This window comes from Lepisosteus platostomus, chromosome 9, assembly GCF_059453375.1.
Source record: "Lepisosteus platostomus isolate fLepPlt1 chromosome 9, fLepPlt1.hap1, whole genome shotgun sequence".
In the NCBI taxonomy this organism is placed as follows: domain Eukaryota; kingdom Metazoa; phylum Chordata; class Actinopteri; order Semionotiformes; family Lepisosteidae; genus Lepisosteus; species Lepisosteus platostomus.
Window position 1 is genome coordinate 988606 of NC_142619.1, and position 26764 is coordinate 1015369.

The 26764-nt window shown below is 54.9% G+C and overlaps 1 protein-coding gene across 2 annotated transcripts; it reads left to right on the forward strand.

Moving 5' to 3' along the window:
- LOC148654271 (tenascin-N-like) lies at nucleotides 1-26101 on the forward strand. Of its 2 annotated transcripts, XM_088646274.1 has the most exons (13): nucleotides 1-470; nucleotides 3986-3998; nucleotides 4668-4931; nucleotides 6139-6372; nucleotides 7716-7970; nucleotides 9220-9498; nucleotides 9970-10200; nucleotides 10450-10707; nucleotides 11026-11289; nucleotides 12439-12711; nucleotides 14556-14585; nucleotides 25135-25219; nucleotides 25689-26101. In XM_088646274.1, the coding sequence occupies exons 1-13, from the start codon at nucleotides 423-425 to the stop codon at nucleotides 25726-25728; spliced, it is 2274 nt and encodes a 757-aa protein (XP_088502400.1). In that variant the 5' UTR covers nucleotides 1-422; the 3' UTR covers nucleotides 25729-26101. The 2 variants fall into 2 exon arrangements, with proteins under 2 accessions (XP_088502400.1, XP_088502401.1); XM_088646275.1 differs by lacking the exon at nucleotides 3986-3998 and having other exon boundaries at nucleotides 103-470.
- The last annotated feature ends 663 nt before the right edge of the window (nucleotides 26102-26764 follow it).

Below are 26764 nucleotides of genomic sequence, written 5' to 3' on the forward strand. Positions count from 1 at the left end.
GAGAGAGAGACACGGAAATGAACATGCTGAAAATCATCACTGAGACAACAACAGAGTCAGCAGAGAGAGACACAGAGACGGACAGACAGGGAAACACTGAGAGAGACAGAAACACAGAGAGACAGACAGAGAAACACAGAGAGAGACAGAAACACAGAGAGACAGAGACAGAGAGAGACAGACCGACGGGGAAACACTGAGAGAGACAGAAACACAGAGAGACAGACAGAGAAACACAGAGAGAGACAGAAACACAGAGAGACAGAGACAGAGAGAGACAGACAGACGGGGAAACACTGAGAGAGACAGAAACACAGACAGACAGAGACAGAGAGAGACAGACAGACGGGGAAACACTGAGAGAGACAGAGAGAGACAGGGACCGCGATCGAGGGACCTGGTCACTGTCGCGGCTCTGCGGGATGGGGCCAGCTCTCCTGCTGCTGTGTCTGTGCGGCGGGCAGGTCTGGGTAAGTGAGGCGCCCGAGGACAAACCTGATCAGACCTGTCTCACAGGGACGTGGGGCAGACGACGGACTGGCGTCCTGTGCCCGCGGCTCGCTGGGACAGACTCCAGCTGAGCTGGGCACGGGGCTTAGAACGTGTACGAAAACAGCAGAGTTATGAACAGGAGGAGGACTGTGGCTGTAGTGCTGCTTTCGGCAGTGAGAGGAATGCTGGGCGTCTGCTCCTATTCCTGATGCACCTGAGCAACGGGCAGCTGTCTGTCCCGGTGGTCCGGCAAGTCCGTTTGCTTCGCCGGAGGTGCTCCACCGCGAGGCAGGCTGGCTGCTTGGGCGCAGTGGGGCGATGAGCTGGTGCAGCCGGGTTTCTGAAGGCCAGTTAACGCGCAGACTGAGGCTCCGTCTGCTGGGGGGGGCAGACTCAGCGACTTCACCGCAGCAGGAAGCTGCGGCCGGAGCACAGTGCTGGTGTCTCAAACGTGTACTCGGCTTTTGCACGTTCGAATCCTCCCAGGCGGCAGGCTGAGCGCGCAAGGGTTTCCCAGACAGAGGAAGTGTAACTGAGGGTTTTTGTGGAAAGCACCGGTCTTCTCAAAGGCTGGTTTAGCCTGTGCTCACGATATGGAAGCCAGGGTTGTTATCACGCGATACAGGGGAAACCCTGGTACTTCTGTGTGGGGGAACCTGCAGTCACAAGACAACATGAGAAACAGGGCTGTCCAGTCCTGGTCCTGGAGGGGTCAGTGTGTCTGCAGCAGGGCTGTCCATTCCTGGTCCTGGAGGGGTCAGTCAGTGTGTCTGCAGCAGGGCTGTCCAGTCCTGGTCCTGGAGGGGTCAGTGTGTCTGTAGCAGGGCTGTCCAGTCCTGGTCCTGGAGGGGTCAGTGTGTCTGCAGCAGGGCTGTCCAGTCCTGGTCCTGGAGGGGTCAGTGTGTCTGCAGCAGGGCTGTCCAGTCCTGGTCCTGGAGGGGTCAGTGTGTCTGCAGCAGGGCTGTCCATTCCTGGTCCTGGAGGGGTCAGTCAGTGTGTCTGCAGCAGGGCTGTCCAGTCCTGGTCCTGGAGGGGTCAGTGTGTCTGCAGCAGGGCTGTCCAGTCCTGGTCCTGGAGGGGTCAGTGTGTCTGCAGCAGGGCTGTCCAGTCCTGGTCCTGGAGGGGTCAGTCAGTGTGTCTGCAGCAGGGCTGTCCAGTCCTGGTCCTGGAGGGGTCAGTCAGTGTGTCTGCAGCAGTGCTGTCCAGTCCTGGTCCTGGAGGGGTCAGTGTGTCTGTAGCAGGGCTGTCCAGTCCTGGTCCTGGAGGGGTCAGTGTGTCTGCAGCAGTGCTGTCCAGTCCTGGTCCTGGAGGGGTCAGTGTGTCTGCAGCAGGGCTGTCCAGTCCTGGTCCTGGAGGGGTCAGTCAGTGTGTCTGCAGCAGGGCTGTCCAGTCCTGGTCCTGGAGGGGTCAGTGTGTCTGCAGCAGGGCTGTCCAGTCCTGGTCCTGGAGGGGTCAGTCAGTGTGTCTGCAGCAGGGCTGTCCAGTCCTGGTCCTGGAGGGGTCAGTGTGTCTGTAGCAGGGCTGTCCAGTCCTGGTCCTGGAGGGGTCAGTGTGTCTGCGGCAGTGCTGTCCAGTCCTGGTCCTGGAGGGGTCAGTGTGTCTGCAGCAGTGCTGTCCAGTCCTGGTCCTGGAGGGGTCAGTGTGTCTGCAGCAGGGCTGTCCAGTCCTGGTCCTGGAGGGGTCAGTCAGTGTGTCTGCAGCAGGGCTCTCCAGTCCTGGTCCTGGAGGGGTCAGTGTGTCTGCAGCAGGGCTGTCCAGTCCTGGTCCTGGAGGGGTCAGTGTGTCTGCAGCAGGGCTGTCCAGTCCTGGTCCTGGAGGGGTCAGTGTGTCTGCAGCAGGGCTGTCCATTCCTGGTCCTGGAGGGGTCAGTCAGTGTGTCTGCAGCAGGGCTGTCCAGTCCTGGTCCTGGAGGGGTCAGTGTGTCTGCAGCAGGGCTGTCCAGTCCTGGTCCTGGAGGGGTCAGTGTGTCTGCAGCAGGGCTGTCCAGTCCTGGTCCTGGAGGGGTCAGTCAGTGTGTCTGCAGCAGGGCTGTCCAGTCCTGGTCCTGGAGGGGTCAGTCAGTGTGTCTGCAGCAGTGCTGTCCAGTCCTGGTCCTGGAGGGGTCAGTGTGTCTGTAGCAGGGCTGTCCAGTCCTGGTCCTGGAGGGGTCAGTGTGTCTGCAGCAGTGCTGTCCAGTCCTGGTCCTGGAGGGGTCAGTGTGTCTGCAGCAGGGCTGTCCAGTCCTGGTCCTGGAGGGGTCAGTCAGTGTGTCTGCAGCAGGGCTGTCCAGTCCTGGTCCTGGAGGGGTCAGTGTGTCTGCAGCAGGGCTGTCCAGTCCTGGTCCTGGAGGGGTCAGTCAGTGTGTCTGCAGCAGGGCTGTCCAGTCCTGGTCCTGGAGGGGTCAGTGTGTCTGTAGCAGGGCTGTCCAGTCCTGGTCCTGGAGGGGTCAGTGTGTCTGCGGCAGTGCTGTCCAGTCCTGGTCCTGGAGGGGTCAGTGTGTCTGCAGCAGTGCTGTCCAGTCCTGGTCCTGGAGGGGTCAGTGTGTCTGCAGCAGGGCTGTCCAGTCCTGGTCCTGGAGGGGTCAGTCAGTGTGTCTGCAGCAGGGCTCTCCAGTCCTGGTCCTGGAGGGGTCAGTGTGTCTGCAGCAGGGCTGTCCAGTCCTGGTCCTGGAGGGGTCAGTGTGTCTGCAGCAGGGCTGTCCAGTCCTGGTCCTGGAGGAGTCAGTGTGTCTGCAGCAGGGCTGTCCAGTCCTGGTCCTGGAGGGGTCAGTCAGTGTGTCTGCAGCAGGGCTGTCCAGTCCTGGTCCTGGAGGGGTCAGTCAGTGTGTCTGTAGCAGGGCTGTCCAGTCCTGGTCCTGGAGGGGTCAGTGTGTCTGCAGCAGGGCTGTCCAGTCCTGGTCCTGGAGGGGTCAGTCAGTGTGTCTGCAGCAGGGCTGTCCAGTCCTGGTCCTGGAGGGGTCAGTGTGTCTGCAGCAGGGCTGTCCAGTCCTGGTCCTGGAGGGGTCAGTGTGTCTGCAGTACAGCACAGTTTTCTTTATAAAACTGTTTGAATGGAGTATTGAACCTTACAGGCACCTCAAACATTCCAGAGAGTTTAACAGCGGATGAGCTGGTTCGGGTGTTAAAGTATAGTCTTGTCGGAGCAGGAGGACAGCTGGTCCAGTCGTTCAGGTCCAGTTTTGTCAGACCAGGAGGACAGCTGGTCCAATGGTGGGTCACACTGTTACAGAGTGTCAATCAGTCTGATTGATCAGTGCAGTTTAATCTTTTGCACAAGAGTTTGGTTCTCATCAGACCACACACTGGGAACGTTGTGCATGTGCATGTCAGGAGTTAAGTTCCTGGTATTTTCTGTGCGTGTTTCTGAAGTTCATACTGATGTCTGTCCATCAGAGTGCATTCCAGACATTTCTGCCACATTCCTTCTCCACTGTCACCCAGGGAGACCTGTTGTGTGGCTCCGTCTGGCGCTGTTTCCGAGTAACGAAGTGTTTTTCTGTCTCTCGTGTTCCCAGGCCGAGACACTGCGTGAGTATGACTTCGTGAGAACTGAAGACGGGTTACAGCCCTGCTCTGAGGATCTGTCTTCACTGTGAACTCAATGGCTAAATTGTTGTTCTCCGAGCGAAAACAGCCAGACCCACAATCCACCATCTCACTGTCCTGTCACTGCAATCACTCCTCTGTTACTGAAATCACCATTCTGCCTCTGAAATCACCCTCTGTCACTGAAATCACTATCCTCTCTCTGAAATCACCCTCAGTCACTGAAATCACCATTCTGTCACTGAAATCACTATCCTCTCTCTGAAATCACCCTGTCACTGAAATCACTATCCTCTCTCTGAAATCACTCTCTGTCACTGAAATCACCATCCTGTCACTGAAATCACTATCCTGTCACTGAAATCACTATCCTGTCACTGAAATTACTATTCTGTCACTGAAATCATTGTTCTATTGCTGAAAGCACTATTCTGTCACTGAAATCACTATTCTGTCATTGAAATCACAAAGATATCACTTAAATAACAATAACTGCTGTGTCCCTCTGCTCCAGTGCTCCTCTGCTACTTTGGATATTACGAGTGTCTGTGTGTTTCCACGTCAGCTCAGAGTCTGTATGGTGCATTGTTTTGCAATGTTTTCTCGTTGCCACCTGCGCTCGTATATCTCCGTACCTCTGTGTCTCTCCAGCTGCCGCGGACAACGTCCAGTCCGTCACGGTGACCGGCCGCTCGGACACTCAGGTCAGCCTGCAGTGGAGCAGGGTGTCCAACAGCTCCTACAGGCTGGAGTTCAGCAACGGCACCAAGACAAACTCCAGTATAACAGACACAGGAGAGCCGGTGACCGCGGTGGTCAGACAGCTCTCTCCTGGGACTCGCTACAGCTTCACTCTCTACACTGTGTCTGAGCAGGGGAGCACCAGCAGTGGATTCACATTCTCCACAGTCACAAGTACGTCTCTCTCTTCCCTCTCCCTCTCTAACTCTCCCTCTGACTGTCTCTCTCTATCCTTCTCTCCCTCCCTCTCTGTCTCCCTCTAACTCCCTCTCCCTGCCTCTCTCTCCCTCCCTGTCACCTGTTCATGATCACCTGTTCCCGATCAGAAACCTCCCCTGGAGAACGCCCCTGGCTCTGTGCCTTCACGGCTGCAGAAGCCATGATCGTGCCTTAGTGACTCATGAAGCTCTCCTCAGAGCCGCCTGCAATTACTGCAGAAGGGCCCGAGTGGTCCAGTGAGCAAGAAACCAGCACCATTCAGGGCTGTGGCGGACCTGCCGGGTTCTGGGGTCACCAGGGGCTGTATCTGGGAGCCCCCGGCTCATCGACTGCGCCAGACCTGAGCGAGGAAGAGGAGGAGTCCCGAGCTCGGGCAGGCTGCGTTGGCCCTGGTCGTGGTCTGGAGTATTTCCCCCAGAGTGGAAACTCCTTTATTTGTTTGCAGTATTTATTCGTTCGGCCTGGGCCCAGGCCCGCCCGGTCCGGCTGGGCGCTGGCTGCGTTTCAGAGCAGCCCGGGCCCTGCTCACTGTCTGCAGATCCCCAGCGCTCCCCCCCGGGAAAAACACGTCAGGTCGATGAACTAACTGGCCATTAGCAGACCATCAGGCCGGGGAGAAAACCAACAGCTGCTCGTTCAGATACCAGGAATGTGTCACTGTCCCCGTGGCCAGACACTAATTGTGTAGTGGAGGTTCCGGTTAGTGAGCAACACATTCAGATACCCCAGTTTCCTGCGCCCTCAGCCAGCTTGGAAGATCTGCACACACGGTGCTGCTGGGCGCACCGGCGCCCCCTGGTGTTCACCCTGAGATTAGATCAGATGAGGACGAGACATTAGAGCAGACAGCAAGGCAGAAGCCTCTCTGCCAAAGCAGCCCTTTGCGTTGTTACGTTGGGAATGGTCTTTTCTGTGGGGCGCTGAGACACAGAGCAGCTGAGATTCAAACAGGCGAGTAACCCAGTACAACCCAGTACAACCCAGTACAACCCAGTGCTCCATGACGGCGGAGACGGATGCGTCCTAGTGCAGAACACTGCCCCAGCTGCCCTGTCTTCGTGGACGGCCGTCAGAACACACAGCGAGCAGCGATGACGCCGAGGAGGAGGAGGGAGGGGCTTCTTCCTCAGGGGTGACGGAGGCCTGTCTCTCTCTCTCGCAGCGCTGAACTGCTCCAGCCAGAGGTGGGCCGTGACCGACTCGACCGTGCGGGGCGAGATCGAGGGGCAGTTCAACTTCGCCACCGCCCTGCGCGGGCAGGAAGTGCTCAGCGGCGCCATCGCCGGGCAGCGGGTGTCCTTCTCCAGCCTGAGCCCCGGCTGCACCTACACCCTGGCTCTGTTCGTGCAGAGCGGCACCCAGGTGCTGGAGCAGTGCTCCCTCAGCCTTTCCATGGGTGAGTCTGACGCCCGCCCTGCGCCCTGTACCCCACCCTGTACCCCCGCCCTGCACCCCCACCCTGCACCCTGTACCCCACCCTGTACCCTGTACCCCCACCCTGCACCCTGCACCCCCACCCTGTACCCTGTACCCCACCCTGTACCCCCACCCTGCACCCCCACCCTGTACTCCCACCCTGCACCCTGTACCCCGCCCTGTACCCTGTACCCCCGCCCTTCACCCCCACCCTGGGCCGCCGCGGGGACTACGGAGCGGGCAGGGCGGCTGACCCGCGCTCGTTCCCTGGGCCGCGGGGACTACGGAGCAGGCAGGGCGGCTGACCCGCGCTCGTTCCCTGGGCCGCGGGGACTACGGAGCGGGCAGGGCGGCTGACCCGCGCTCGTTCCCTGGGCCGCGGGGACTACGGAGCGGGCAGGGCGGCTGACCTGCGCTCGTTCCCTGGGCCGCGGGGACTACGGAGCGGGCAGGGCGGCTGACCCGCGCTCGTTCCCTGGGCCGCGGGGACTACGGAGCGGGCAGGGCGGCTGACTCGCGCTCGTTCCCTGGGCCGCGGGGACTACGGAGCGGGCAGGGCGGCTGACCCGCGCTCGTTCCCCGGGCCGCGGGGACTACGGAGCGGGCAGGGCGGCTGACCTGCGCTCGTTCCCCGGGCCGCGGGGACTACGGAGCGGGCAGGGCGGCTGACTCGCGCTCGTTCCCTGGGCCGCGGGGACTACGGAGCGGGCAGGGCGGCTGACCCGCGCTCGTTCCCTGGGCCGCGGGGACTACGGAGCGGGCAGGGCGGCTGACCTGCGCTCGTTCCCTGGGCCGCGGGGACTACGGAGCGGGCAGGGCGGCTGACCTGCGCTCGTTCCCCGGGCCGCGGGGACTACGGAGCGGGCAGGGCGGCTGACCCGCGCTCGTTCCCTGGGCCGCGGGGACTACGGAGCGGGCAGGGCGGCTGACCTGCGCTCGTTCCCTGGGCCGCGGGGACTACGGAGCGGGCAGGGCGGCTGACCCGCGCTCGTTCCCTGGGCCGCGGGGACTACGGAGCGGGCAGGGCGGCTGACCCGCGCTCGTTCCCTGGGCCGCGGGGACTATGGAGCAGGCAGGGCGGCTGACCCGCGCTCGTTCCCTGGGCCGCGGGGACTACGGAGCAGGCAGGGCGGCGAGGGGCTCTGCTGCAACACGGCGGCGGGCAGCACTTCCACAAGGCCGGCGGTCTCGCGCTCTGTTGCGAATTTGCGACCTGACCTGATTTTGCAGCGGCCGGGCCGAGGGACTGGACCTGCGGCTCCGCTGGCCGGGCCCGGGCCGGGTGTGCCTGAGCGAGCCCGTCTCTCTCTCTCTCTCTTCCAGACGCCGCCCAGGTGCCGGAGGTCACGGTGCACCTCCTCAGCAGCAGCGAGCTGTCGGTGAACTGGACCAGCGCCCCGGGCTGCGTCAGGCGGTACCGGGCGTCCTTCGCTGGGCCCGGGAGGTCCTTCCGGACCAACACCACGGCCACGGGCCTGTACTTCTCCAGGCTGCGGCCCGGCTCCCGGTACACCGCCGGCGTCGTCACCGAGGGCGAGGGCAGGGACTCGGCGGAGGTCACGGGCTCCGGAGCGACCTGTGAGTTGGGGCGCCCGCCCACCCCTCACCCCTGTCACACTGTCGCACCCCCAGGGTGGGGGTCACCCTGATCTGGGTTCGGCTCCTGGGGTGCTGTCTGTGTGGAGTCTGCATGTTCTCCCTGTGTTTTTGTGTATGTGTCCCCTGTGATGGACTGGCCCTGGTGTGAGTGTGTGTGTGTCCCCTGTGATGGACTGGCCCTGGTGTGAGTGTGTGTGTCCTGTGATGGACTGGCCCTGGTGTGTGAGTGTGTGTGTCTGTGTGTGTCCTGTGATGGACTGGCCCTGGTGTGTGAGTGTGTGTGTCTGTGTGTGTCCTGTGATCGACTGGCCCTGGTGTGTGTGCGTGTGTGTCTATGTGTCTGTGTGTGTCCTGTGATGGACTGGCCCTAGTGTGTGTGATTTGAGTGTGTGTGTGACTTGTGATGGACTGGCCCTGGTGTGAGTGTGTGTGTGTCCTGTGATGGACTGGCCCTGGTGTGAGTGTGTCCTGTGATGGACTGGCCCTGGTGTGAGTGTGTGTGTGTCCTGTGATCGACTGGCCCTGGTGTGAGTGTGCGTGTGTGTCTATGTGTCTGTGTGTGTCCTGTGATGGACTGGCCCTAGTGTGTGTGATTTGAGTGTGTGTGTGACTTGTGATGGACTGGCCCTGGTGTGAGTGTGTGTGTGTCCTGTGATGGACTGGCCCTGGTGTGAGTGTGTCCTGTGATGGACTGGCCCTGGTGTGAGTGTGTGTGTGTCCTGTGATGGACTGGCCCTGGTGTGAGTGTGTGCGTGTGTCCTGTGATGGACTGGCCCTGGTGTGAGAGTGTGTGTGTCCTGTGATGGACTGGCCCTGGTGTGAGTGTGTGTGTGTGTGTGTCTATGTGTCTATGTGTGTCCTGTGATGGACTGGCACTAGTGTGTGTGATTTGAGTGTGTGTGTGTCCTGTGATGGACTGGCCGTGGTGTGAGTGTGTGTGTGTCCTGTGATGGACTGGCCCTGGTCTGTGTGTGTCCTGTGATGGACTGGCCCTGGTCTGTGTGTGTCCAGTGATGGACTGGCCCTGGTGTGTCTGTGTTTGTCCTGTGATGGACTGGCGTCCTGTCCAGGCTGTACCCTGCCCTGTGCCTGGTGCTTGCTGGGATAGACTCCTGCTCCCCTGTGACCCTGAACTGGACACAGAGGTTAGACGATGGGAGAGTCGAAGAAGTTAGTTTAAGGGGAGAAAGTGTCCTAATTTAATCGTGCCTCCTCTGTGCCTCTCCAGCCGTCCTGCCCAACGTCCAGTCCGTGACGGTGACCGGCCGCTCGGACACTCAGGTCAGCCTGCAGTGGAAGAGAGTGTCCAGTGGCTCGGCCCCTCAGTACTCCTACAGGCTGGAGTTCAGCAACGGCACCAAGACAGACTCCAGTATAACAGACACAGGAGATCCGGTGACCGCGGTGGTCAGACAGCTCTCTCCTGGGACTCGCTTCAGCTTCACTCTCTACACTGTGTCTGAGCAGGGGAACACCAGCAGTGGATTCACATTCTCCACAGTCACAAGTACGTCTCTCTCTTCCCTCTCCCTCTGACTGTCTCTGCCTGTCTCTCTCTCTCAGTTCAATTCAATTTCAATTCCAGGTGCTTTATTAGCATGACCGATGGGTACAATCAGTGTTGCCAAAGCAAATAAAATAATGAAATTCACATGAAATAACAAAAAATAAAAGTCAAATAAAATGTACAGACATATTACAGACATTTACAACACAGACATATTATAAACTATTGACATATACTGTGGACAGATGGAGAATTATTGGGAGACAGGCTCACTGGTCCTCAGGCTGGGAGGCTGCCTTTCATCCTCCAGCTCGTTCTGCGAGGAGAATCGGATTTCGAACAAACGCACGATTCTCCTCGCCTGCGAGTGTGGTGCTCTAGGAAGCTCTAGGGGTCAAAGGGGTTTAAAAGACGAAGCAAACTCTCACGCCGCCCCCGGTCAGTGTAACAGGCACTGCTCTCTGCCCACAGCGATGGACTGCTCCAGTCAGACCTGGACCACCAAGGGCACGATCGAAGGGGAGATCAAGGGTCAGTTCAACCTCGCCAGCGCCGTTCGTGGGGAGGAGGTGAAGACCAGCAAAATCGACAAAAACAAGATCACCTTCACCGACCTCAGCCCCGGCTGTTCCTACACCGTCTTCCTGTACGCCCAGAGTGGAACACAGGTGTTACTGCAGTGTTCCTTGAATAAGACCATAGGTGAGTCTGCCGAGCTCGCAGTGCAGTGTTCATGTACTGGAGTGTCCAGTCAGTGTGTGTGTATGAACCCCTCTCTCTCTCAGTGCAGTGTTAATGTACTGGAGTGTCCAGTCAGTGTGTCTGTATTAACCCCTCTCTCTCTCAGTGCAGTGTTCATGTACTGGAGTGTCCAGTCAGTGTGTGTGTATTAACCCCTCTCTCTCTCTCAGATTTCCTGTATTATTTGTCTGTTTTGTTTCTTCCTTGCAGATGCAGACCCTGTGTCTGGGGTCACTGTCCGCCCTGTGAAGCCCCGAGTGCTGGCCGCCAGCTGGCCGGGCGCCAGGGGCTGTGTCAAACAGTACAGAGTGTCGGTCAGTGGCCCTGACCTGCAGAGCTTCACCAAGTCCACTACTGGCACTGCTCTGGACATCCCTGACCTGCAGCCTGGCTGTAACTACACTGTAGGGGTCACCACTGAGGGGGAGGGCAGAGACTCCACTGAGGTCACCAGCACAGCCGCTACCGGTGAGTCGCCCGGGGCAACGGGCTGAGCGCGTTCCTCCGCCAGCCGGCAGCCTCGGTTCTGAAACGGGCAGGTGGTTCCGTGTTGCGGCGGGCCCTGAGGTTTCCGGGCCGGGCGGGATCGCCCGGGGTCGCCCTCTGGATTCTCCGGGATTCTTCGGGATGGCTCGGTGGCAGCCGGGTCGGAGGGATGATGAAGGAGCAAGTGGGAGGGAGGGTGCGAGGAGGAGGAGGAGGAGGAGGGTGTCCGCGGGGGTCCTGGTGCGAGCGCGCTGCAGACTCCGGCCCGGCGCTGACCCTGCCCGCCTCTCCCCTCCACAGAGGCGCCGGCCGTGTCCCAGGTCACAGCCCGCCCCCGCGGCCCCCACGCGCTGGCCGTCAGCTGGCCCCAGGCGGGGGGCTGCGTGCTGGGCTACGTGGTCTACGCCTCGGGCGCCTGCTCCCCGGAGAGGGCGAGGACCGCGGTCGGCACCACGGCGGTGGAGGTCGGCGACCTGCGGCCCGGCTGCACCTACACCGTCGCCGTGGCCACCGTGGGACAGGGCAGGAACACCTCTCCCAACGTCACCAGTACAGCCACCACCCGTGAGTCACCGCTGCCCAGACCCCAGACTGGACCGGCGATCTCTGGACTGTAGGGGTACAGTGTGACCCAGACTGGACCAGTGATCTCTGGACTGTAGGGGTACAGTGTGACCCAGACTGGACCGGCGATCTCTGGACTGTAGGGGTACAGTGTTCCCCAGACTGGACCGGCGATCTCTGGACTGTAGGGGTACAGTGTGACCCAGACTGGACCGGCGATCTCTGGACTGTAGGGGTACAGTGTGACCCAGACTGGACCGGCGATCTCTGGACTGTAGGGGTACAGTGTGACCCAGACTGGACCGGCGATCTCTGGACTGTAGGGGTACAGTGTGACCCAGACTGGACCGGTGATCTCTGGACTGTAGGGGTTACAGTGTGACCCAGACTGGACCGGCGATCTCCGGACTGTAGGGGTTACAGTGTGACCCAGACTGGACCGGCGATCTCTGGACTGTAGGGGTACAGTGTGACCCAGACTGGACCGGCGATCTCTGGACTGGAGGGTTACAGTGTGACCCAGACTGGACCGGCGATCTCTGGACTGTAGGGGTACAGTGTGACCCAGACTGGACCGGCGATCTCTGGACTGTAGGGGTACAGTGTGACCCAGACTGGACCGGCGATCTCTGGACTGGAGGGTTACAGTGTGACCCAGACTGGACCGGCGATCTCTGGACTGGAGGGTTACAGTGTGACCCAGACTGGACCGGCGATCTCTGGACTGGAGGGGTACAGTGTGACCCAGACTGGACCGGCGATCTCTGGACTGTAGGGGTACAGTGTGACCCAGACTGGACCGGCGATCTCTGGACTGTAGGGGTACAGTGTGACCCAGACTGGACCGGCGATCTCTGGACTGTGGGGGTACAGTGTGACCCAGACTGGACCAGTGATCTCTGGACTAGGGGGGTACAGTGTGACCCAGACTGGACCGGCGATCTCTGGACTGGAGGGGTACAGTGTGACCCAGACTGGACCAGTGATCTCTGGACTGTAGGGGTACAGTGTGACCCAGACTGGACCGGAGATCTCTGGACTGTGGGGGTACAGTGTGACAATTTTCATACACAATGCACATTCCTTACGTGGCACCGAATACTGTGGCTCTGGCTCCGTCTCAGCCCGTTCCTGTGTCTCTGCTCTCAGCGCCCCAGACTCCGAAGAACGTGACAGTGAAGGACATCACAGGTGACGGAGCCCGGATCTCCTGGGAGCCCATCACAGAGGGAAACTACATGGGCTTCGAGGTGACTTACATTACGTCCAACGGTTCGAGCCAGATGCTCAACGTGTCCGGTACCAGCGTGATACTGGAGGGCCTGACCCCTGGGGTGAATTACAGCACCTCTGTGTCGAGCTACGTCATGGTGGAAGGGACCAAGATTCACAGCTCTGCCGTCACCAGTCATTTCCAAACAGGTAAGACTCCCCAGAAGGACCACTGCCTGGGGTCTCACCATGAACAGACAGTGAGCCCGTCTCTCAATAATAATAATACAGTGTGTGATCTCCTGTCCCAGCCTGAGGAACAGTGAGCCTGTCTCTCAATAATAATAATACAGTGTGTGATCTCCTGTCCCAGCCTGAGGAACAGACAGTGAGCCTGTCTCTCAATAATAATAATACAGTGTGTGATGTCCTGTCCCAGCCTGAGGAACAGACAGTGAGCCTGTCTCTCAATAATAATAATACAGTGTGTGATCTCCTGTCCCAGCCTGAGGAACAGACAGTGAGCCCGTCTCTCAATAATAATAATACAGTGTGTGATCTCCTGTCCCAGCCTGAGGAACAGACAGTGAGCCTGTCTCTCAATAATAATAATACAGTGTGTGATCTTCTGTCCCAGCCTGAGGAACAGACAGTGAGCCCGTCTCTCAATAATAATAATACAGTGTGTGATCTTCTGTCCCAGCCTGAGGAACAGACAGTGAGCCTGTCTCTCAATAATAATAATACAGTGTGTGATCTCCTGTCCCAGCCTGAGGAACAGACAGTGAGCCTGTCTCTCAATAATAATAATACAGTGTGTGATCTCCTGTCCCAGCCTGAGGAACAGACAGTGAGTCTGTCTCTCAATAATAATAATACAGTGTGTGATCTCCTGTCCCAGCCTGAGGAACAGACAGTGAGCCTGTCTCTCAATAATAATAATAGTGTGTGATCTCCTGTTCCAGCCTGAGGAACAGATAGTGAGCCTGTCTCTCAATAATAATAGTAATACAGTGTGCGATTTCTGGTCCAGTCTGGGTCACACTGTACCCCCACAGTCCAGAGATCACTGGTCCAGTCTGGGTCACACTGTACCCCTACAGTCCAGAGATGGCCGGTCCAGTCTGGGTCACACTGTAACCCCTACAGTCCAGAGATGGCCGGTCCAGTCTTGGTCACGCTGTACCCCTACAGTCCAGAGATCGCCGGTCCAGTCTGGGTCACACTGTACCCCTACAGTCCAGAGATGGCCGGTCCAGTCTGGACTGGATCATACTGTAATTACGAATGAACCCAACATGATCACTCTAGGCCTGGGCTATCCAGGCAGAGTTACAAGGTCGTCCTGTTCCCAGTCCTGCCCTCAGTTACTGGACCTGAGCTGAGAGAGCCCTCCTCTAGGCTGCCAGACTCTCGTTTCAAACAGAAGAAAAGTGTGCCACGAAGGTGCTGTCCATCGAAAAAACAACATAAGAAACGGGATCATCTGGACGTCTGCAAGCACACTCCAAAATACACTCATTGTTTAAAAAGCTGCCAATGTTTCAGCACAAAAGCCTTCATCAGGACAAACTTACTTGTTCGTCTTTGTATATCTGTAGCTTATTTTGCAATTTGGCCAGCAAGGCAGCTGTTGTGCTGTGTTCTCTCCATCTGTGACGAGGCACCACCCACTGCATCTCAACAAAATAGACAAGGAAGTGAGGTCTGTTCATCGCAACCACCTTGCATCACACTTATCTGCGCCGGGGCTCCTGTCACACAGAATTTGCATGTAGCTCGTTAAAGGGCCACACTGAGAGAGAAACCTTTGTCCTAAGCCCAACCCACGTCTCTGGAAAGCTCGGGCAATTCTGTGTTTGAGGTTTGGAAGAGAAAAGCAGGGCTTGTCATGAGCTGTGTTTTCTTTATGGCTGCGCTGTCTTTGAGTTAAACACAGGCGTGTGTGTGGGGGAATAAACTGCATGTCTGCTGGGTTCTTTACTTTCTTGGGGGGTTAAAAGTTTGGTGTGATTCTAATTTCTTCCTTTTTTGTATCTCTTTTTATTTCTCAGTGCCTGCAGCAAAGGCCTATAACCCAGCAGGTAAGAACAGAAGGGAAACCAGGGAACAGAGGGGACAGAGTAGTGAAACAGAGAGAGAGAGATACCAGTGAACAGAGGGACAGAGCAGTGAAACAGAGAGAGAGAGATACCAGTGAACAGAGGGACAGAGCAGTGAAACAGAGAGAGAGAGATACCAGTGAACAGAGGGACAGAGCAGTGAAACAGAGAGAGAGATACCAGTGAACAGAGGGACAGAGCAGTGAAACAGAGAGAGAGATACCAGTGAACAGAGGGACAGAGCAGTGAAACAGAGAGAGAGAGATACCAGTGAACAGAGGGACAGAGCAGTGAAACAGAGAGAGAGATACCAGTGAACAGAGGGACAGAGCAGTGAAACAGAGAGAGAGATACCAGTGAACAGAGGGACAGAGCAGTGAAACAGAGAGAGAGAGATACCAGTGAACAGAGGGACAGAGCAGTGAAACAGAGAGAGAGATACCAGTGAACAGAGGGACAGAGCAGTGAAACAGAGAGAGAGATACCAGTGAACAGAGGGACAGAGCAGTGAAACAGAGAGAGAGAGATACCAGTGAACAGAGGGACAGAGCAGTGAAACAGAGAGAGAGATACCAGTGAACAGAGGGGACAGAGCAGTGAAACAGAGAGAGAGATACCAGTGAACAGAGGGACAGAGCAGTGAAACAGGAGAGAGAGATACCAGTGAACAGAGGGACAGAGCAGTGAAACAGAGAGAGAGATACCAGTGAACAGAGGGACAGAGCAGTGAAACAGAGAGAGAGATACCAGTGAACAGAGGGACAGAGCAGTGAAACAGAGAGAGAGATACCAGTGAACAGAGGGACAGAGCAGTGAAACAGAGAGAGAGATACCAGTGAACAGAGGGGACAGAGCAGTGAAACAGGAGAGAGATACCAGTGAACAGAGGGACAGAGCAGTGAAACAGAGAGAGAGATACCAGTGAACAGAGGGACAGAGCAGTGAAACAGGAGAGAGAGAGATACCAGTGAACAGAGGGACAGAGCAGTGAAACAGAGAGAGAGATACCAGTGAACAGAGGGACAGAGCAGTGAAACAGAGAGAGAGATACCAGTGAACAGAGGGACAGAGCAGTGAAACAGAGAGAGATACCAGTGAACAGAGGGGACAGAGCAGTGAAACAGAGAGAGAGATACCAGTGAACAGAGGGACAGAGCAGTGAAACAGAGAGAGAGATACCAGTGAACAGAGGGACAGAGCAGTGAAACAGAGAGAGAGATACCAGTGAACAGAGGGACAGAGCAGTGAAACAGAGAGAGAGATACCAGTGAACAGAGGGACAGAGCAGTGAAACAGAGAGAGAGATACCAGTGAACAGAGGGACAGAGCAGTGAAACAGGAGAGAGAGATACCAGTGAACAGGGGGACAGAGCAGTGAAACAGAGAGAGAGATACCAGTGAACAGAGGGACAGAGCAGTGAAACAGGAGAGAGAGAGATACCAGTGAACAGAGGGACAGAGCAGTGAAACAGAGAGAGAGATACCAGTGAACAGAGGGACAGAGCAGTGAAACAGAGAGAGAGATACCAGTGAACAGAGGGACAGAGCAGTGAAACAGGAGAGAGATACCAGTGAACAGAGGGACAGAGCAGTGAAACAGAGAGAGAGATACCAGTGAACAGAGGGACAGAGCAGTGAAACAGAGAGAGAGATACCAGTGAACAGAGGGACAGAGCAGTGAAACAGGAGAGAGATACCAGTGAACAGAGGGACAGAGCAGTGAAACAGAGAGAGAGATACCAGTGAACAGAGGGACAGAGCAGTGAAACAGAGAGAGAGATACCAGTGAACAGAGGGACAGAGTAGTGAAACAGAGAGAGAGAGATACCAGTGATCAGAGGGACAGAGCAGTGAAACAGAGAGAGAGAGATACCAGTGAACAGAGGGACAGAGCAGTGAAACAGAGAGAGAGATACCAGTGAACAGAGGGACAGAGCAGTGAAACAGAGAGAGAGATACCAGTGAACAGAGGGGACAGAGCAGTGAAACAGAGAGAGAGATACCAGTGAACAGAGGGACAGAGCAGTGAAACAGAGAGAGATACCAGTGAACAGAGGGACAGAGCAGTGAAACAGAGAGAGAGATACCAGTGAACAGAGGGACAGAGCAGTGAAACAGAGAGAGAGATACCAGTGAACAGAGGGACAGAGCAGTGAAACAGAGAGAGAGATACCAGTGAACAGAGGGACAGAGCAGTGAAACAGAGAGAGAGATACCAGTGAACAGAGGGACAGAGCAGTGAAACAGAGAGAGAGATACCAGTGAACAGAGGGACAGAGCAGTGAAACAGAGAGAGAGATACCAGTGAACAGAGGGACAGAGCAGTGAAACAGAGAGAGAGATACCAGTGAACAGAGGGACAGAGCAGTGAAACAGAGAGAGAGATACCAGTGAACAGAGGGACAGAGCAGTGAAACAGAGAGAGAGATACCAGTGAACAGAGGGACAGAGCAGTGAAACAGAGAGAGAGAGATACCAGTGAACAGAGGGACAGAGCAGTGAAACAGAGAGAGAGATACCAGTGAACAGAGGGACAGAGCAGTGAAACAGAGAGAGAGATACCAGTGAACAGAGGGACAGAGCAGTGAAACAGAGAGAGAGAGATACCAGTGAACAGAGGGACAGAGCAGTGAAACAGAGAGAGATACCAGTGAACAGAGGGACAGAGCAGTGAAACAGAGAGAGAGATACCAGTGAACAGAGGGACAGAGCAGTGAAACAGAGAGAGAGATACCAGTGAACAGAGGGACAGAGCAGTGAAACAGAGAGAGAGATACCAGTGAACAGAGGGACAGAGCAGTGAAACAGAGAGAGAGATACCAGTGAACAGAGGGACAGAGCAGTGAAACAGAGAGAGAGATACCAGTGAACAGAGGGACAGAGCAGTGAAACAGAGAGAGAGAGATACCAGTGAACAGAGGGACAGAGCAGTGAAACAGAGAGAGAGATACCAGTGAACAGAGGGACAGAGCAGTGAAACAGAGAGAGAGATACCAGTGAACAGAGGGGACAGAGCAGTGAAACAGAGAGAGAGAGATACCAGTGAACAGAGGGACAGAGCAGTGAAACAGGAGAGAGATACCAGTGAACAGAGGGACAGAGCAGTGAAACAGGAGAGAGATACCAGTGAACAGAGGGACAGAGCAGTGAAACAGAGAGAGAGATACCAGTGAACAGAGGGGACAGAGCAGTGAAACAGAGATACAGTACCAGTGAACAGAGGGACAGAGCAGTGAAACAGAGAGAGAGATACCAGTGAACAGAGGGACAGAGCAGTGAAACAGAGAGAGAGATACCAGTGAACAGAGGGACAGAGCAGTGAAACAGAGAGAGAGAGATACCAGTTAACAGAGGGACAGAGCAGTGAAACAGGAGAGAGATACCAGTGAACAGAGGGACAGAGCAGTGAAACAGAGAGAGAGAGATACCAGTGAACAGAGGGACAGAGCAGTGAAACAGGAGAGAGATACCAGTGAACAGAGGGACAGAGCAGTGAAACAGAGAGAGAGATACCAGTGAACAGAGGGGACAGAGCAGTGAAACAGAGAGAGAGAGATACCAGTGAACAGAGGGACAGAGCAGTGAAACAGAGAGAGAGAGATACCAGTGAACAGAGGGACAGAGCAGTGAAACAGAGAGAGAGATACCAGTGAACAGAGGGACAGAGCAGTGAAACAGAGAGAGAGATACCAGTGAACAGAGGGACAGAGCAGTGAAACAGAGAGAGAGAGAGATACCAGTGAACAGAGGGACAGAGCAGTGAAACAGAGAGAGAGATACCAGTGAACAGAGGGACAGAGTAGTGAAACAGGAGAGAGATACCAGTGAACAGAGGGACAGAGCAGTGAAACAGAGAGAGAGATACCAGTGAACAGAGGGGACAGAGCAGTGAAACAGAGAGAGAGATACCAGTGAACAGAGGGACAGAGCAGTGAAACAGGAGAGAGATACCAGTGAACAGAGGGACAGAGCAGTGAAACAGAGAGAGAGATACCAGTGAACAGAGGGACAGAGCAGTGAAACAGAGAGAGAGATACCAGTGAACAGAGGGGACAGAGCAGTGAAACAGAGAGAGAGAGATACCAGTGAACAGAGGGACAGAGCAGTGAAACAGGAGAGAGATACCAGTGAACAGAGGGACAGAGCAGTGAAACAGGAGAGAGATACCAGTGAACAGAGGGACAGAGCAGTGAAACAGAGAGAGAGATACCAGTGAACAGAGGGGACAGAGCAGTGAAACAGAGATACAGTACCAGTGAACAGAGGGACAGAGCAGTGAAACAGAGAGAGAGATACCAGTGAACAGAGGGACAGAGCAGTGAAACAGAGAGAGAGATACCAGTGAACAGAGGGACAGAGCAGTGAAACAGAGAGAGAGAGATACCAGTTAACAGAGGGACAGAGCAGTGAAACAGGAGAGAGATACCAGTGAACAGAGGGACAGAGCAGTGAAACAGAGAGAGAGAGATACCAGTGAACAGAGGGACAGAGCAGTGAAACAGGAGAGAGATACCAGTGAACAGAGGGACAGAGCAGTGAAACAGAGAGAGAGATACCAGTGAACAGAGGGGACAGAGCAGTGAAACAGAGAGAGAGAGATACCAGTGAACAGAGGGACAGAGCAGTGAAACAGAGAGAGAGAGATACCAGTGAACAGAGGGACAGAGCAGTGAAACAGAGAGAGAGATACCAGTGAACAGAGGGACAGAGCAGTGAAACAGAGAGAGAGATACCAGTGAACAGAGGGACAGAGCAGTGAAACAGAGAGAGAGAGAGATACCAGTGAACAGAGGGACAGAGCAGTGAAACAGAGAGAGAGATACCAGTGAACAGAGGGACAGAGTAGTGAAACAGGAGAGAGATACCAGTGAACAGAGGGACAGAGCAGTGAAACAGAGAGAGAGATACCAGTGAACAGAGGGGACAGAGCAGTGAAACAGAGAGAGAGATACCAGTGAACAGAGGGACAGAGCAGTGAAACAGGAGAGAGATACCAGTGAACAGAGGGACAGAGCAGTGAAACAGAGAGAGAGATACCAGTGAACAGAGGGACAGAGCAGTGAAACAGAGAGAGAGATACCAGTGAACAGAGGGACAGAGCAGTGAAACAGAGAGAGAGATACCAGTGAACAGAGGGGACAGAGCAGTGAAACAGAGAGAGAGATACCAGTGAACAGAGGGACAGAGCAGTGAAACAGAGAGAGAGATACCAGTGAACAGAGGGACAGAGCAGTGAAACAGAGAGAGAGATACCAGTGAACAGAGGGACAGAGCAGTGAAACAGAGAGAGAGATACCAGTGAACAGAGGGACAGAGCAGTGAAACAGAGAGAGAGATACCAGTGAACAGAGGGACAGAGCAGTGAAACAGAGAGAGAGATACCAGTGAACAGAGGGACAGAGCAGTGAAACAGAGAGAGAGATACCAGTGAACAGAGGGACAGAGCAGTGAAACAGAGAGAGAGATACCAGTGAACAGAGGGGACAGAGCAGTGAAACAGGAGAGAGAGATACCAGTGAACAGAGGGACAGAGCAGTGAAACAGAGAGAGAGAGATACCAGTGAACAGAGGGACAGAGCAGTGAAACAGAGAGAGAGATACCAGTGAACAGAGGGACAGAGCAGTGAAACAGAGAGAGAGATACCAGTGAACAGAGGGACAGAGCAGTGAAACAGAGAGAGAGATACCAGTGAACAGAGGGACAGAGCAGTGAAACAGAGAGAGAGATACCAGTGAACAGAGGGACAGAGCAGTGAAACAGAGAGAGAGATACCAGTGAACAGAGGGACAGAGCAGTGAAACAGAGAGAGAGATACCAGTGAACAGAGGGACAGAGCAGTGAAACAGAGAGAGAGAGATACCAGTGAACAGGGGGACAGAGCAGTGAAACAGAGAGAGAGATACCAGTGAACAGAGGGACAGAGCAGTGAAACAGAGAGAGAGATACCAGTGAACAGAGGGACAGAGCAGTGAAACAGAGAGAGAGATACCAGTGAACAGAGGGGACAGAGCAGTGAAACAGAGAGAGAGATACCAGTGAACAGAGGGGACAGAGCAGTGAAACAGAGAGAGAGATACCAGTGAACAGAGGGACAGAGCAGTGAAACAGAGAGAGAGATACCAGTGAACAGAGGGACAGAGCAGTGAAACAGAGAGAGAGATACCAGTGAACAGAGGGACAGAGCAGTGAAACAGAGAGAGAGATACCAGTGAACAGAGGGACAGAGCAGTGAAACAGAGAGAGAGATACCAGTGAACAGAGGGACAGAGCAGTGAAACAGAGAGAGAGAGATACCAGTGAACAGAGGGACAGAGTAGTGAAACAGAGAGAGAGATACCAGTGAACAGAGGGACAGAGCAGTGAAACAGAGAGAGAGAGATACCAGTGAACAGAGGGACAGAGCAGTGAAACAGAGAGAGAGATACCAGTGAACAGAGGGACAGAGCAGTGAAACAGAGAGAGAGATACCAGTGAACAGAGGGACAGAGCAGTGAAACAGAGAGAGAGATACCAGTGAACAGAGGGACAGAGCAGTGAAACAGAGAGAGAGATACCAGTGAACAGAGGGGACAGAGCAGTGAAACAGAGAGAGAGAGATACCAGTGAACAGAGGGACAGAGCAGTGAAACAGAGAGAGAGATACCAGTGAACAGAGGGACAGAGCAGTGAAACAGAGAGAGAGATACCAGTGAACAGAGGGACAGAGCAGTGAAACAGAGAGAGAGATACCAGTGAACAGAGGGACAGAGCAGTGAAACAGAGAGAGAGATACCAGTGAACAGAGGGACAGAGCAGTGAAACAGAGAGAGAGATACCAGTGAACAGAGGGACAGAGCAGTGAAACAGAGAGAGAGATACCAGTGAACAGAGGGACAGAGCAGTGAAACAGAGAGAGAGATACCAGTGAACAGAGGGGACAGAGCAGTGAAACAGGAGAGAGATACCAGTGAACAGAGGGACAGAGCAGTGAAACAGAGAGAGAGATACCAGTGAACAGAGGGACAGAGCAGTGAAACAGGAGAGAGATACCAGTGAACAGAGGGACAGAGCAGTGAAACAGGAGAGAGAGATACCAGTGAACAGAGGGACAGAGCAGTGAAACAGAGAGAGAGATACCAGTGAACAGAGGGACAGAGCAGTGAAACAGAGAGAGAGAGAGATACCAGTGAACAGAGGGACAGAGCAGTGAAACAGGAGAGAGAGATACCAGTGAACAGAGGGACAGAGCAGTGGAACAGAGAGAGAGAGATACCAGTGAACAGAGGGGACAGAGCAGTGAAACAGAGAGAGAGATACCAGTGAACAGAGGGGACAGAGCAGTGAAACAGAGAGAGAGATACCAGTGAACAGAGGGACAGAGCAGTGAAACAGAGAGAGAGATACCAGTGAACAGAGGGACAGAGCAGTGAAACAGAGAGAGAGATACCAGTGAACAGAGGGACAGAGCAGTGAAACAGAGAGAGAAATACCAGTGAACAGAGGGACAGAGCAGTGAAACAGAGAGAGAGAGATACCAGTGAACAGAGGGACAGAGCAGTGAAACAGAGAGAGAGATACCAGTGAACAGAGGGACAGAGCAGTGGAACAGAGAGAGAGAGAGATACCAGTGAACAGAGGGACAGAGCAGTGAAACAGAGAGAGAGATACCAGTGAACAGAGGGACAGAGCAGTGAAACAGAGAGAGATACCAGTGAACAGAGGGACAGAGCAGTGAAACAGAGAGAGAGATACCAGTGAACAGAGGGGACAGAGCAGTGAAACAGAGAGAGAGATACCAGTGAACAGAGGGACAGAGCAGTGAAACAGAGAGAGAGATACCAGTGAACAGAGGGACAGAGCAGTGAAACAGAGAGAGAGATACCAGTGAACAGAGGGACAGAGCAGTGAAACAGAGAGAGAGATACCAGTGAACAGAGGGACAGAGCAGTGAAACAGAGAGAGATACCAGTGAACAGAGGGACAGAGCAGTGAAACAGAGAGAGAGATACCAGTGAACAGAGGGACAGAGCAGTGAAACAGAGAGAGAGATACCAGTGAACAGAGGGGACAGAGCAGTGAAACAGAGAGAGAGATACCAGTGAACAGAGGGACAGAGCAGTGAAACAGAGAGAGAGAGATACCAGTGAACAGAGGGACAGAGCAGTGAAACAGAGAGAGAGATACCAGTGAACAGAGGGACAGAGCAGTGAAACAGAGAGAGAGATACCAGTGAACAGAGGGGACAGAGCAGTGAAACAGGAGAGAGATACCAGTGAACAGAGGGACAGAGCAGTGAAACAGAGAGAGATACCAGTGAACAGAGGGACAGAGCAGTGAAACAGGAGAGAGAGAGATACCAGTGAACAGAGGGACAGAGCAGTGAAACAGAGAGAGAGATACCAGTGAACAGAGGGACAGAGCAGTGAAACAGAGAGAGAGAGATACCAGTGAACAGAGGGACAGAGCAGTGAAACAGAGAGAGAGAGATACCAGTGAACAGAGGGACAGAGCAGTGAAACAGAGAGAGAGATACCAGTGAACAGAGGGACAGAGCAGTGAAACAGAGAGAGAGAGATACCAGTGAACAGAGGGACAGAGCAGTGAAACAGAGAGAGAGATACCAGTGAACAGAGGGGACAGAGCAGTGAAACAGGAGAGAGATACCAGTGAACAGAGGGACAGAGCAGTGAAACAGAGAGAGAGATACCAGTGAACAGAGGGACAGAGCAGTGAAACAGGAGAGAGATACCAGTGAACAGAGGGACAGAGCAGTGAAACAGGAGAGAGAGATACCAGTGAACAGAGGGACAGAGCAGTCAAACAGAGAGAGAGATACCAGTGAACAGAGGGACAGAGCAGTGAAACAGAGAGAGAGAGATACCAGTGAACAGAGGGACAGAGCAGTGAAACAGGAGAGAGAGATACCAGTGAACAGAGGGACAGAGCAGTGGAACAGAGAGAGAGAGATACCAGTGAACAGAGGGGACAGAGCAGTGAAACAGAGAGAGAGATACCAGTGAACAGAGGGGACAGAGCAGTGAAACAGAGAGAGAGATACCAGTGAACAGAGGGAGAGAGCAGTGAAACAGAGAGAGAGATACCAGTGAACAGAGGGACAGAGCAGTGAAACAGAGAGAGAGATACCAGTGAACAGAGGGACAGAGCAGTGAAACAGAGAGAGAAATACCAGTGAACAGAGGGACAGAGCAGTGAAACAGAGAGAGAGAGATACCAGTGAACAGAGGGACAGAGCAGTGAAACAGAGAGAGAGATACCAGTGAACAGAGGGACAGAGCAGTGGAACAGAGAGAGAGAGATACCAGTGAACAGAGGGACAGAGCAGTGAAACAGAGAGAGAGATACCAGTGAACAGAGGGACAGAGCAGTGAAACAGAGAGAGATACCAGTGAACAGAGGGACAGAGCAGTGAAACAGAGAGAGAGATACCAGTGAACAGAGGGGACAGAGCAGTGAAACAGAGAGAGAGATACCAGTGAACAGAGGGACAGAGCAGTGAAACAGAGAGAGAGATACCAGTGAACAGAGGGACAGAGCAGTGAAACAGAGAGAGAGATACCAGTGAACAGAGGGACAGAGCAGTGAAACAGAGAGAGAGATACCAGTGAACAGAGGGACAGAGCAGTGAAACAGAGAGAGATACCAGTGAACAGAGGGACAGAGCAGTGAAACAGAGAGAGAGATACCAGTGAACAGAGGGACAGAGCAGTGAAACAGAGAGAGAGATACCAGTGAACAGAGGGGACAGAGCAGTGAAACAGAGAGAGAGATACCAGTGAACAGAGGGACAGAGCAGTGAAACAGAGAGAGAGAGATACCAGTGAACAGAGGGACAGAGCAGTGAAACAGAGAGAGAGATACCAGTGAACAGAGGGACAGAGCAGTGAAACAGAGAGAGAGATACCAGTGAACAGAGGGGACAGAGCAGTGAAACAGGAGAGAGATACCAGTGAACAGAGGGACAGAGCAGTGAAACAGAGAGAGATACCAGTGAACAGAGGGACAGAGCAGTGAAACAGGAGAGAGAGAGATACCAGTGAACAGAGGGACAGAGCAGTGAAACAGAGAGAGAGATACCAGTGAACAGAGGGACAGAGCAGTGAAACAGAGAGAGAGAGATACCAGTGAACAGAGGGACAGAGCAGTGAAACAGAGAGAGAGAGATACCAGTGAACAGAGGGACAGAGCAGTGAAACAGAGAGAGAGATACCAGTGAACAGAGGGACAGAGCAGTGAAACAGAGAGAGAGAGATACCAGTGAACAGAGGGACAGAGCAGTGAAACAGAGAGAGAGATACCAGTGAACAGAGGGACAGAGCAGTGAAACAGAGAGAGAGATACCAGTGAACAGAGGGACAGAGCAGTGAAACAGAGAGAGAGAGATACCAGTGAACAGAGGGACAGAGCAGTGAAACAGAGAGAGAGATACCAGTGAACAGAGGGACAGAGCAGTGAAACAGAGAGAGAGATACCAGTGTGAGTCAGTCAGTGTGCCAGTATTCACTCCTCTCCATCTCTCTCTCTCTGCACCAGTGATTGCAGGGGTGGTGATCGGAGGCCTTGTGGTCTTCGCTCTGATCGTCTTCCTCATTCGTCGGAGGAAGACGCGCCGTTTCAGGTACGTTCTGCTGGCTGTGGAGCCCCGCAGTCTCTCTCTGCTGCGTGTATAGGGGACACGTCTTGGGCTTCACTGTTTCTTCCAGCTGTGGATTTGGGGATTTGAAACCAGCCGTGCGCTGGTTCCTCTCCCGAACTCAGCCCTCCCCAGCGTGCCTGCGAGCGATGGACCGAGTCCTCTGTGCAAGCGCCGAGGGTGAAAGGTCACGCGTGTTAGGGGATCGGCTGTCGAGCGATGATTCTAACAAACGCCCGAGTTTCAGACACAACGCTGGTTTCACCTAAGGAAAATCGCACGAGACGATTCTCACAGTCTCACTCCCAGCCAGTGAAGTCGACTTTTCTAAATAACGGTTTCTTGTTTTTTTTTTTCAAATCAGAAGCTCTCGTAACACAACATGACCCTGTTCGCACCGGGGGGGAATCAGGCGCTCGAGATCGCTAACCGGTTTCTCCCCTCGGCTTCGCAGGCGCGGCGGAGACGATCTCGCCGACCAGCTCCTCGATTAAAGCTCCAGGCCCCTGTAATCAAACTCCTCCTGCTCCGACACCAACAGAAGAAGACCCCCGTGGAGGTGCTCCTCTCCCCCTGACGGGAGCGACGCCTCTGCTCCGGGCGGCCCAGCCCGCACCCCGTCTTCTGCCCCGATCTGGGTGCTCACACGACCTCGAACAGGAGCAGGAAGTGCCGATCCAACTTTCTCTTGATTCTCCTTCCTCTTCCGGACGTGGGGCCTTAAGAATGTTTTCACGCGAATGTCGTTGTTTGGTGCGAATTTAATTCTTCGGATTTCATTTTAATTTTTTTTCTCCACTTTCCCCTCTGGTTCGATGGGTTGCCTATGTATAAAAATCAGACTCGAAATAAAACGTTGGGCCGGTCTGCTCTGTGTTATGAGTGTGGGGGGTGCTGGTGGAGGCGCGGGAGATCAGACGCCCCCCGGAAGCAGAAAACGAGGCGCTGGGCTAGTCCTGGGGTGCGTCTTCCCGAGCCTGGTGGTCTTCCCTGATTTGGGGATTTCTCCCAGACTTTCAGAGCGGGAGCTTGGTCTTTCTGTCCCTGCCTGTCGCTCGGGGCTCGGCCCGCGGCTCGGCTCGGCTCCGCTCTGGCGGGTTTTAAAGGCGGAACCAGACCGCGAGCCGGGCCGACACGCACGGCGGCGGAACCGCGCCCTCCGGGCCCCAGCCGAACCCTCCGCTGGCCGGGTAACAACAAGGCCGATCTGAGCTGCGCCCCCAGCTCCCAGAACACGGCAGCAGCAGGTGGAACCCCGGGCTTGAGACGGAAACAAACTGCAGGTATTCCTAGTCCGGCGAGGCCTCTTCCGGGCCCTTCCAGGCCTGCTGAGTGGACACAGTGAGTGGACACAGGACACGCGTGAGAGAGGGACCATGGGACCTGTTTAAAGCCCGCCTGCTTCCCTGCCGTGAGAGCAGTTCTCCGTGAACACCTGCGCCTGTGGAGGTGTGTTGGGTCTCTGGGCAAGCCCGCAGGGATATCTATACGGGCCCCCGTCACGGCGACACAGGGCTCTGAAGCCGGGGG

What these genes read in the sequence shown, in the direction of transcription:
- LOC148654271 (XM_088646274.1), top strand. Translation starts at nt 423, where the DNA reads ATGGGGCCAGCTCTCCTGCTGCTGTGTCTGTGCGGCGGGCAGGTCTGG. An exon ending in TTCCTTGAATAAGACCATAG is followed by an intron (nt 10,201 to 10,449) that starts GTGAGTCTGCCG and finishes TCTTCCTTGCAG; the next exon opens with ATGCAGACCCTGTGTCTGGG. An exon ending in CACCAGCACAGCCGCTACCG is followed by an intron (nt 10,708 to 11,025) that starts GTGAGTCGCCCG and finishes TCCCCTCCACAG; the next exon opens with AGGCGCCGGCCGTGTCCCAG.